Source organism: Schistosoma haematobium, chromosome 3 (genome assembly GCF_000699445.3).
Source record: "Schistosoma haematobium chromosome 3, whole genome shotgun sequence".
NCBI lineage: Eukaryota > Metazoa > Platyhelminthes > Trematoda > Strigeidida > Schistosomatidae > Schistosoma > Schistosoma haematobium.
In genome coordinates this window covers 44,478,177-44,491,141 of record NC_067198.1, presented here as the reverse complement: position 1 = coordinate 44,491,141, position 12,965 = coordinate 44,478,177, and the positions used below count along the sequence as shown (strand labels likewise).

Genomic DNA, 12,965 nt, shown 5'->3' with positions numbered 1-12,965 from the left:
TCATTGAAATACCCTCTTTCTTTGTTTTGAACGAGGCTTTGATGATCCTAGGTCCATGAGATTCCCATCCTATAAGCGCATTTTGAGCTTGTTTGGACAGCATCAATGCAACTCCTTGTGTATGTGGTGCATTTTCTTCTTCATGGCCGGAGTATAACAGAAGCTCTCCTGAAGCTAGTCGTTGTTGTCCAACTTGCGTCCAATGTGTTTCACTGATCCCAAGTACCTCTAGGTTGTATCTTCTCATTTCTGCAGCAATTTGGAAGGCTCTCCCGGTGTCCCACATTGTACGAACATTCCATGTACCCAAATAAATGGTCGCTCTGGTTGTCAGAAGGGGCATCGGCCTCGTAACTTCCGAAGGAATTTGGCTTTCATCATGAGGCGTCATAACTCTTCTAAATGAAGACCTTCTGACTCCCAGGGCAGAGTTCAAAGGGTTTAAATGATTTTTTGGTTAGTGTTTTTTCAGCGAGTTAGTTTTCTACGAAATGGGATCGCTAACTCCATGCCCAACCCTCCTCCTTTATCCGGGCTTGGGACCGGCAGTATCCTCCGTAGGGGCTCCAGGCGGACTTGCAACGTCTCTAAATGTAACATTAATTATTGTTGATTTTAATCCTATAGAAAGGATCATCTCCTTAAAAATTACAAATGTAATTTAGTGATACATATGTCTAATTTGTTTTCATTTTTTCGTAACCAACTTCTAGTCAAAATCTGGGACATTTCAAACTGGCAAAGATTTTGTTTTTGCTTGTTTATTTCATTATCCGACAACGGAAGTAATTCGTCATTATTATTCGTAAGGGTATATCTACTCATTGTCGATCATCGAAATGAATTTTTTTCAAATATTTTTGTTATTACTTAGTAGTGGGAACATAGAATACATGTGTTATGCCATATTTAGAACTGATTACTCTACTGATAACCATTATCTAAATAGCTTTTCTTACAAATTTTAATAAGTTAGTCTCATTCTCTAGTCAAGCTAAAATTTACTCATTCGACATTTCCCTACAGTGACTTTAGTGAGTTCTATTTTGAAATGACTAAATAAAAGTAGATAAATCGGGGGGTTTTTTGAACTGAAAATTAAGTAGTTGATATCTAATAGATTAATTACATCATCACTATTCTAATTTTCATTTTGTGTAATCAATAAGAAGCAATGGAAATAAGAGTCAATATTTTAGGTCAGTTGTCAGTATGGTTGACAATCTTCGACTCCAGATTTTGATTCACGTCGCTAAACACAACACAAGCGTAACTTTGACAGACAATTCATTCTATTATTCAACCAACCATTATCACCTTTTTTGCTGCGGTTTTATATTACTTAATAATGTATATCAGTAGTAATATCATCATTCCATAAAAATTTATTTCTCAAAAGTCATATTTTTTACTTTTAATATTCTGTGATTCAACAGAGTTTATGGTTTCACGGTAGCAATTATATTTGTCTTCGATTCGTGTATTATCAACACAAATTCTTGATTTCCGTCATAAATCCGCTGATTTTTATCAGTAGAACAAATGATTTCACTTGGTATTGTTTGGCTTGTATCTTCCCATTGAGGTTTAAGACTGCAATTGATCAGTCTGTTATTGGCATATGTGCATACTGTGCGTATGCCTCGATATTGTCTTAATTCACAAGCTATTTGTAGACAATGATAGATAGTGGCTAGCAGTAGAATCCAGTTTGACGCGCGTTTCGTCCTATTAATAGGACCCCATTGCACAAGCAAGTGGCTATCAGGACTCAGTAGCTGAGTGGATAACGCGATGGCGTTTGAAGCGAATGGTACTGGGTTCGAGTTCCAGAGTGAACATCGACTCTATGAGGTACAGGTACATCCAACTGACGAGTCCCAAATAGGACGAGACGCGCGTCCTGGATTCCACCGCTAGCCACTTTCCATCAGTAGAACAAATGATTTTGATAACTGGTAATGAACTGCTTTTTGTGTGTTATTGATTAATAAAGATCATTTGCACATGATAAATTCAAAACAGAGTAATAAACAAATTCAAAACTTTAAGTGTTATTCTCTTTCTTAATTAAACAGGAAACAAATACTGGTCTACTTCATAGATGGCGTTCACGTAATCGTCGACAATTACAGTTGAAAAAAGTTGGTGTTTCCACATTTGATGAAATATTCAAGGTAACTATATATTTTTTATCAAATAAATTTGTTTTCTACTTTCTTAATAAGTTTTTTTTTAGATTGATATATCGATATCAATGAACGTTTGCTAGTTTTTTAGAAAGAATTAACCTTGAAAATACTGGAACCAGGATCATCACTAATGACCATGAAGAGTATATTTATTGGTCAACTTAATTCATTATAAATATATTTCATTGCCCTTCTGTTGTTGATAGATCAGCTAAACTGATAAGTAAAAACTAAAATGTAACCTTTAAGCACTTGAAAGCGATCAGCGAAAAGTCCTGGATCTAAATGTTGCATTACTTATTGTTTATCTGTATGGTGTACTTACAACTCTGAGGAAACTTATGTTTCCTGTTCAACTGAAATCTGTCACTGTCAGAGAGGTAATTAACGAGATATTTGTGATTACTCTAAAGATGGGAGAAATACGTCACTAATAATTAGTAACTAGCACAAACATTGGCTTTAAGACTTTCACTCAACTGTTTCAAATCATCTGGATTGGAGCAGGGCACATTATTTTAAAGAATCAAATCTTGAGCTACACATTGTTGCAGTCTTATCATTACCTTTGTCACAGTACTATAAATTGTAACTACAGCTGTCACCACTAACAGATTTCGGACTACTAATCTATTCGAGATGGTGGAGAAGATTTGTAGCTCAGGTGGATGATTTTGGTGGAGTTTTGTTCTCTGAGCTGGATGGTTTGGTCGTGGAGCTTTCATCGTTCTTCTGAACGACATCATCAGCACAAACTTCAGATAGAAGTGAAGTGTTTGAATTTCTCCATATGTGTCGAGGCGCACAGAACAAGCTTTGAGACACATATGGAGAGATTCAAACACTTCACTTCTATCTGAAGTTTGTGCTGATGATGTCGTTCAGAAGAACGATGAGAGCTCCACGACCGAACCATCCAGCTCAGAGAACAAAACTCCACCAAAAACTAATCTATTCATTAAATACGTAGAGAAAAGTTACGAAAACTTCTAGTTACAACTTAGGGTACATCATTTTTATCTCCCTTTAAAATACTCCTATACGACAAGACGCTTGTTTCGTCCCCACTTTCTCATCATTGATATCAAAGCCCCAACTGATCAGTCTACATTGGTATATGTGCTTCCAGTATGGGTTTCGCGATATTACTTCTCAGTTAAACGTTTTAGTATATTTGGGTTGTGATTAGCAATGGAATTCATCACGTTAGTTCCGCCATATATAAGACGCGTCAGCTGGATGAACCTGGATCCTAGATTGACTGTTCACACGGAAACTCGAATCCATCAGCTTTAACTTCAAGCCATGACGTTCTATTCGCTAATCTATAGATTCAATTTAGCCACTAATTCGTTCAACAGATATAAGGCTATTTGTAACGACATCAAAAATTTACTTTTTCTGTGCTTAAATTTATTACGGGAGTAAATTGTATGAAATTACTTTTTAATGGTTTATGTTTTCCCGACGAACAGGTTAATAGCACTTACATTCAATAGCTTGCTATGTGAAGAGTTGTCGTTTAAAGCATTATGTACTGAGCTCAAATCTGAGTATGAATATCAACACTAATATGCAGGTACATCCAACTGACGAATCTCAGATATGATATTCCACTGATAGCCACAATCTATGTTTGCTAATTTCACCTACATTTGAGTATTTTTATCGCCTATTTTTTCCTAATTTTAGGCTACGGCAACAACATTACGTCAAGTGTGTGAACTCCGAACATCTGTACTCACTAGTTTCGATAATTTTAGACGACTGTGTGGTGAAACATCAACACCATTATCCATGAATCAATGTATTCGAGCGTTGTCTACACGTATTGCAACAGCGTTCGGATCACCAGATCTGTGGCCTGTACGTATGCGTATTAGACCAGAAGATGAAATGCCTCATTTAGAGCTACAAAATTCATTCTCTGGATCCGGGCTAAGTGGTTATCCAAGTTTAAGTACACTCGGTGATCCAGTATCTCATCATGGTACACTTGGATCATCATTAACCCGTAATTCTTCATTACGTTTTTCTCCTGCGCCTGGATTGCATCGTTCACCTTCATTAATTCTTTCCCCTCGACTATTTTTAAATAGACGCTTAAAAAGTAGCACAAAATCAATTGATGAAGATTCAGCATCAGCTTTATCAATTGATGTTATGGGTTGTCATGGTAATGGTAATAGTAGTACCCATAGCGTACAGGAACATTCACCAACTATTTCGACAAATAATATAGCAAGGCGACCAAGTATTCATTCAAGTAGCAGTAGTATTTCTTCTTTTTCCGTTGGACGTTTGGATAAATTGAAAAAAGCTGTCAATGAGTTCGAAAATGTAAGTTACTTTTAATCTATTAAATGCCAGAATCTACCGCACGTTAGACTCCCAGCAAACAAATGAGTTTAATTTACCATAAATAACGAAAGTATATGATTGTATGTCTTTTATGAACACATTAGAGATGTTTAATCGAAGTATAAACCTACGAAAATGTACGGTATTCAACTCCACGGCTTTACCTCCCATGGTTTATAAGATACAATTAGGACGAATTAAACTCGACCGTTGTTGCTACCCTGACGTCGTGGTCGGGCTTGCCTATCGTGATGAAGCAACCGAGCTATACTGGCTGGAACAACCGCTCCTCAAGGTCCTACCATGTCAGATAGGTCGGTTGAAGAGCGGTAAAACCAAAAGCAACAAACCCAAGGTCCGAAGGCGAAGTCGTACTGCCGACTGTACAGAGGTGTGACAGCAGTAAGGTGTTTCCTTTAGACAACCAGTATGACAGCGATGCTGCCTTCCCACAGAGAGGGGTGGGGTTAGAAAAGGTCGACCCTGAAAATGCACACCTTGCCTTATCCCACGGATATCCGTCTCCGGTAATAAGGCCTCAACAAGTACGGAGCTAACACAAAAATTACCCATAAAAAGGTCGTGTGTGACCGACCTCAAGCAGTTGTCCCTTGGGCACTGCAGTCACGCTCTCAGGTGACCAAGACCACCTCTAATCCAACTTCCTTTTCAGTTACCTCCAGAAGAACCCTTCCACGGTGTGGGCAACCGGGAAGTGATAACCGCCCTCACACCTCTAACAGCACTCAAGAGGACGAATTAAAATATCAAGGCTCATGCATTTTCTCAATTCTAGTTTACTCGTAATATAGTATGGATATCATTAACTATCAGCAACTTGAATACTCAATAACAACCATAACCTAGTTTACGACATGAATTACTTCTTTCCAATAGGGCTTTAAGTTATTCACTATGTAGTTAGAGATCTGAAGGTAACTGATTATTATTATTATTATTCACTTTGATTACATGTGAAATGTTATCTAAATCTAGGATTCTTCTCACCACAAGTGAATATTTAGAAACTCTTATAGGGTATAACTTATAAAGTCAAACAATTCCGAATTTATAGTGGATCCTCACCAATAATATTGAATTATTGGCCAATTGGGTTAAGAGAAATATAAGCATGAATTGTATATTCCTAGAGAACACATGTTCAGTCGCTGACTTCATCGTTCCTGATTTTAAGTACATATGGGTGTTTGCTATCTTTGATAATTCAAGAAAAATAAGTGAAAATTACATGGTAAATATTTGGAATTATTCTATTGTATTTCCTAACATGCTGAGAGCTTATAAGCAAATCACACTACTTTCAAGTAAAATAAGTAGCCAAGTTTCATAAATGAAATCTTTCTATCACCAGCTAGTTACACTTAGGTATAAAAATCTAACAGCCGTACAAACAATAAACCAGAATGAAATCAGAGTTCAAAATTAAGAAATTTTCACTTTATTAGGAGGCAGGCTAAGATATTGATCTTAGACCAAATCATATTATTACATTTGAAGTTTCCAATCATCAATTCTTTTTGGTTACCATTCATTGTTTAAGCAAAGCCAGATAGTGATATGACAGTTCATATCAGTTTGTTACATTGGTAGCCTAATTTTATTGTATCCTATTAAAGATTTAAAACCGGAATTACATAACCAATCAAAAAGATTCCTTTCACAATGATTGTAATATTATCCTTGTTATATGTTAAATTGAAGATATACTGAAATCACTTAGATATTTAAGAAGAAAAAGTCATAAAAGAAAAACATAACAATCCCATATTGCCCTTTGAAAATCTACTGTTTGTTGTTACTCATCACTTTTCCATATACATAAATTCTTTTGAAACACTTTTTTTCTGATAAACATATTGAAATACCTTCATTGACAGTTTATAAACAGCATTGAAAACTGCAGTGTGAAATTAATTACTTCCTATTCAACTTGCATTACTGATCAGATATATTATGATTTCTCTAAGAGCGGACGGATAATAACCAGTGAACTTAGTATCGGGTGTTGAAAGATGGTTATATGATGTCGTAAACTGTTTGAAGTTAGACATATAAGTACTGAATACTTAGTAGTATGAAGATTAAGTGCCCCTAAATGCCCTTGTACGGTTGAGAGTGGGGAGAGTTAGATCTTCATCTCGAAATGCTCCCACATAACCACGCGTATATAGCCACTGACAGGGAAGTCCTACTCACTGCCTTCTCGCATCAGAAGAGAGAGAACGAAAAGTGAATGTCCGACGCTTTGGCCGAGTCGGTGGATACAGAGTCCAACAAGTGGAGTTGGAAAACCCTCATTCCAAACCAATGGTGCACATGGGCTCCAGTATCCTGAAGGAACAAATGGCGTATGAACCAATTGTTGGTCAACGGCTACCATGTGACTGCATCTCCTTACGATTCTCCACCGTCTCGTGGATCATACCTTTAGGTCGAAAGCCCCCTAAGAAAAGCAGCTGCTTCGAGTTGGGCACCCAGGCACAAACCAAGTGACTTGTGTATTCCTTTGAGCCGATATTTATGTATACAAATAAATAATGAAGGTTAGATGCATACCATGAAATTCAAAGATCCTTAGTAGGATAGTGTTAAGAAGTCCCATACTAGAACTAGACAGCTATTCGTTATTTCTAGACCTTTAATTTTTTCCATAACTGAGATCACAGTCCATGATACAAATTATGAAAATTACGTTATGTGAATACAATTACTGATTATTTAGAATCATTTCAATTCATTGTGTTGTTTATAGCAATTAACTATAAAAGTATGTTCACTTAGAAATTCAAGTAAACTTTTTTTGTTTAATTGTAAAATAAAATAAAAAAAATATTTTCCGACAATGTGACTAACAATCATTTGGATTGGTTACTTGTTGATACCAAAAAAATTTAAAAAATGTTATCTTCAAAATTAGCTTACCCCTCCCCCCTTCATCTATGAAATAAATCTTATAATGCTTGAATTGACTCCGTAGACCGCAAGATCCTGTGGCAGTGTCTGTCATTGAAAGGCGTACCTCAGAAGTACATTAACCTTGTGAAGACTCTTTACTCGAACGTTACCAGTTGAGTCAGAGCTTATGGCGAACTGTCATCTGCTTTTGAAATCTCAAGTGGTGTCCTTCAAGGCTGTCTACTTTCTCCATTTTTGTTTAACTTCATCATAGACATACATATGGAAATAACGCTCTCGTCGACTGAATTCCCGGGTATTGATCTCCTACCAGGAGGTCCACTTATCGACTTACAATACGCAGATGACATAGTCCTGTTCGGTGAAGACACTGATAAAATGCAAAGTCCTTTGATAGCACTAAGCAACAATGCTAAAATGTTTGGAATGCGCTTCTCCCACTCTAAATGAATGTCAATGAATCAGGACTGGCCTGTGTCAACACAGCACGGATTCGAGAAGCTCGTTTGGCTTTTGCCAACTTACGTCACCTGTGGAGATTGCGAGATATCCGTCTATCAATAAACGGACGAGTATACTGCGCGGCAGTCCGTTCTGTTTTAATTTACGGCAGCGAAACATGGCCATTAAGAGTAGAGGATACTTGTAAGCTACTAGTATTTGATCACAGATGCCTTAGAAATATTGCTCACATCTGCTGGGAACACCGGGTAAGTAATAGTGAGGTTAGACACTGGGTATTAGGGAATAATGGTAAATCAGTTGATGAGGTTGTGAATCTCCATCGATTGAGATGGTTGGGCCACGCGTTACGTATGCCTGAACATCGACTAGCACGATGCGCAATGCTAACCGTTGTTGATGGTTAGAAGAATATTAGAGAAGGTCAAACCAAAACGTGGCATCAGTGCTTGAAGTCACTAACTTCTAGTCTGAGCCATGTTGGTAGATGCAGACTACTTGATTGGGGTTCGCGTGACTATCGTAACTAATGGTTGGAGACTCTTGGTGAGATGGCTCAGAATCGGCCATAATGGTGTAGGTGTATATATTCTTTGTCTTCTCTTAAACTATGAAATTAAAATCGCTTCATATATTTCTTTCTACAAACTAATTGTTTCTTCCTGTACTATATCCTTATATACAATCTTCCTTTTATATATTACCACTTCTGAATTAACTACTTTTATGAATCCGATGTTAGTCTTGCTGTGCTAATGAGGTATGGCAACTTGGACTGATGTATATATGTGCCTGGTTCTACGTTGTAGCTGACTGACTGACTGAATTGAACACTTCACAAATAAAATATTTACTTTGTATAGTTGATTTTTGTTTGTTTATTTCAACTGTCTTTTGTTTTTGTTTTTAGCTTATTGAATCTTGTAAAACACTGATTAAACAAGGACCATATCTTCGAGTAAAAGTATGTTATTTTCTATACTTAATTATAACTAATATTTATTAAAATTAGTTATTAGTATTAAAGTGAGATCTGATAGGATAGTGATTAGAAAATTCAAGAAGAATTAAGCAGTGGTTTCGGCTGAAATCAGGCCTCTTTAGTAATGCATATATACTATCTGACCAGCGATAAAAGCATAATACTTCCAGGCCTCAAGGTGGGCATTTAACTTTTCAGCTACTGAGTAGATATCCAATGTTCCATATTTTAACTTCACTGAATCTATAATGTAAATGATAAGTCTAACAGTTTGTAGGTTGTATTGGTCACAAACTAATTTCAGTCGAGATACCATTATAAACCAGAGAGTAATGTATAGCTTAGATGGTGGTTAAAGGTAGTAAACAGGAAATCCTGGACTCGTGTTTCGTGCTACTTAGCACTCGTCAGCAAGGTGTACCTGTAGTCTTGAGGGAACTGTTGCTCCCTTACGTATTCGATCCCGTATCACACAGCCAGAGACGTCACTATTGGGTTATTCGGACCGCGACCGACCTTCTGCAGTAATGTATAGCTGTTTCATTCCAGTACGAGACTACTCAGCAGTGAGCACCTATGACTTTACCGGGGCTTGGATTGAAGATCATCAGGTCTAGTGGAGAATCATTCATCATTAAAACAGCTGGATTGACGTTCACTGGTAGTTTCAAAATAAACCAATTCATCGTATAGAGTGAGTCATTCAGTTTCACTGTGAACAAATGTTTCACTCTTAATATGTCTGATCTCCACCAGTTACGACTGTTTATTTGAATTTCAAGAACATTTTAAGACAAAAGTAACTGATGAACTAAAGAAAATTAGGACTTGATACTACTAGTTTCTTAAATAAACGCTAATAAAACAAACGTTCTGGTATAAGATGAATTATTTTCCACTATTAAACCAAATCATCTTATGTATTTAATATTCAACGTTACGTTTAGGAAACACTTTATTGATCTATTCAGATTTGATGCATGTTTAGAAGATTTAGAGCATAGCAAACAAAATGAAGTCACTTCAGCAAATAATATTTGTCGTTCTAGATTGAATAAACTAATAATATTGATTATTTTGTTTAATTAATGAAGTGGGCGAGACTCTAATTTATAGACGAACTAATCAGGTATAAGATAACAGGTCTCAGATTTTGGCGCGAAATTCACTCATCCATTTGGATAAATAGCATTTTGGCATTATAGCTGATGTCGATTGGTGATGAAAACCCTAAATCTAATTTCTAACCTTAATCATCAACTGTAAATTATCATTATAATTCCTCACATTAATTTATAACCTTCATTTGGTCCTCGTTATTAGGTAGACACTCAAGGTCAGTCTAGAGTCGCTCAAAGGCCGTCTATAAATTATAGTCTCACCCTAGAATCTGTTTGGTTAGATTCCTTGAATTTTTCTGTTCCAAGGTAATTCTATATCAATAGTTAAGATTCAACCACCTACTATGATCCTTTATACTTCCTAGAGTTAGGATATCCTGACGTGAAATTAAGTGGAGAACAATGCAGTGCGATAGGCTAACTGATATACATCACCGTTGATTATAGCTTCCTGAAACGATCATTATACTAATATCCAGTATGACTTTTATAATACTTTTCATTTTTGCTTGATTTTGACTTAGTTCCAATGCGAACAACAGATACTCATCTAATTGAGACTGAGTGAACTTGGCTCCAAGATAACTAACACCTGTGACTGCAGTAGTAATTAACTGAAGCTCAATAGTTAGAGTATAAGATAAGTAATGCTATTTTGAGTGATTACAAATACATTCCTCTGATTATTTCTAGTAAGTATGGGAACTGCTACTTCACGCCATATTGTTTTAAGACTGATTTACGTCTAAATCCTGGAAGGTAAACTATGAAACTGATGATTTAACTTATAAAATTGATCCTTTCCACTAATAAATACTTTTATCAACTGAATATTTTACATCTTTTTTCCTTAATTACATAAATTCTAGTTACAACAAACTCAAAGAACTGCCTTAGACGCATACACTACTTTTTTAGAAGGTTTAAAAGCGCCATCATCTCATGCTACCACCATTTCAAAATTAACATCATCAGCGGCAGCAGCTACTACATCATTAAGGAGTTCAATATCTCATAGTCATGAAACACGTTTTGGTAGTTTGACATCAGAAATTAGCCAACGTGTAACTCCACAAATTATAGAAGATAATACAGATAATCGAAATAATAAAACAACTACTAGTGGTACCTCAATCTATTGGCGACGTATGTCACGTGTAGCTGATAATGTAACTTGGAATTTACGTTTATTAACAGGACAAACTGAACTAATGACATTATTATTAAATGAATCTAATGAATGGATAAAACAAGCAAAAGAATCTAGTCAATCTACTGGTCTTTTAATCAAATCCAATATAACTAATCTAACTGATTCACATTCTTCACCAACTTATTCCGATAAAGATCAATTGACTAATGAATTAAGTATAGAAATTCCTTTAACGAATAAATCAATAATTCAAGATCATCTAATACAAAATCATCAAACTTCATTAGATCAATCATTAAGAATAGTGAATGATGATGAAATGCCAAATTTTATGAATAATAATACAACAACATTAAATAGTTCATTATCACCTTTATTAGAAAGTTCCCGTACAAATCAATCTGATTTTATTTCAAATGAAACAACTTTAATCAAATCAAATATTGTGAAAAATCTTTATTCATATAAGATTTCCACAGATATTAAACAAAAATCTATATTATCATCTAATGAAAGCACAACAACAACAACACCAACAACAATTATGTCACCTAGTATCATTACAACAATAACTACTACTGCTTCTACTACTACTACTACTAACACTCATACTACTCATCTTACAAATATTAATAGTAGTATAAATAGTGTAACTACAACAACAACAATGACAAAAACACTACCAACTTATAGTAATTCATCATCAGGAAATTTATCAAAAATTAAAAATCGTTTTAATCAAGCATGGAAGAAATAAACTTCCGGTTTATGTGATTATCCAAAACATTTGAATATCAAAATGATTCATTGGATTGAAATACCCCTTATATATATATATATACATCACCTATATGATTCATAATAGATTTCCTATTACAGAGCAGAATAAACAAACTTATCAAAGAAAAGAAATATTATACATTTGTGATATCAGCATAATAAAAGAGTATTCAAATTGTATAAAAACAATTTGTTAAACTCCAGATATCAGTATTTGTAAACAATTAGAATAACTGATTGATTAATTTCTCCCTTATCCCTACCCCTCGACCCCCCACCCTGCATTATGCATGAAATGTTAAATAATCATACTATAATAACAATGTAAACATTGTACACTTAATTGATTCAGATCATATGAAAAATTGGCAGAAAGGATGGACCTCTATTCTATTCTATAGTATATATATATATATATACGGAGAGAGGGAAGAGATTAGTGTCCGCATTTTCTGCACGAAAAGTACATGTGAATAAATAGATCCAAGGAATATTCAACATTCTTCTATATACATAATTAAACATTATACATCTACATATATAAATATATAAAAATCTTTTTTCAGATTTGATGCATTTAATTATAAATTGAATTTCATATTGTGTTGGTCAGATTTGTTTTTTTTTCTTTTTTCCTCCTTTTCCTTTCTCTTCTTCTTCTAATTATGACTTAACTCTCATCATTTTGTTTCTTATTCTTTTCCTTTTAAACTTTCTCTATCATTTAGTTTCATTTACAAATTTGTTGACAAGCACTTTTTTTTTCCTGTTTCTTCTTCTTTTGTTTTTGTTCAAAGTGAAAAACTATCAAACTATTATCACTATCAACTTAGATTACTGATTGTTTTTGTTTGTTTTCTCTTTTACAATTAAATGATCAATGAACAATGTTTATTATAAATATAGAATATACTGTAAACATTATTCTATTGTAACTTATACACTACAATACAATATTACACGTTTTATTTCAATAC

General features: G+C 34.8%; 1 protein-coding gene across 1 annotated transcript in view; it reads left to right on the top strand.

Annotated features, from left to right (window-relative positions):
• PLCL1 (Inactive phospholipase C-like protein 1) overlaps positions 1 to 11,965 on the top strand; it is a gene marked incomplete at its 3' end in the record, with an annotated part of 104,622 nt that extends 92,657 nt beyond the window's left edge. Inside the window, exons 17-20 of the mRNA XM_012937681.3 lie at positions 2,079 to 2,177; positions 3,885 to 4,532; positions 8,863 to 8,916; positions 10,925 to 11,965. Coding sequence (XP_012793135.2) covers positions 2,079 to 2,177; positions 3,885 to 4,532; positions 8,863 to 8,916; positions 10,925 to 11,965 — 1,842 coding nt within the window. The remainder of the gene's footprint in view (positions 1 to 2,078; positions 2,178 to 3,884; positions 4,533 to 8,862; positions 8,917 to 10,924) is intronic.
• Between the last annotated feature and the right edge of the window lie 1,000 nt (positions 11,966 to 12,965).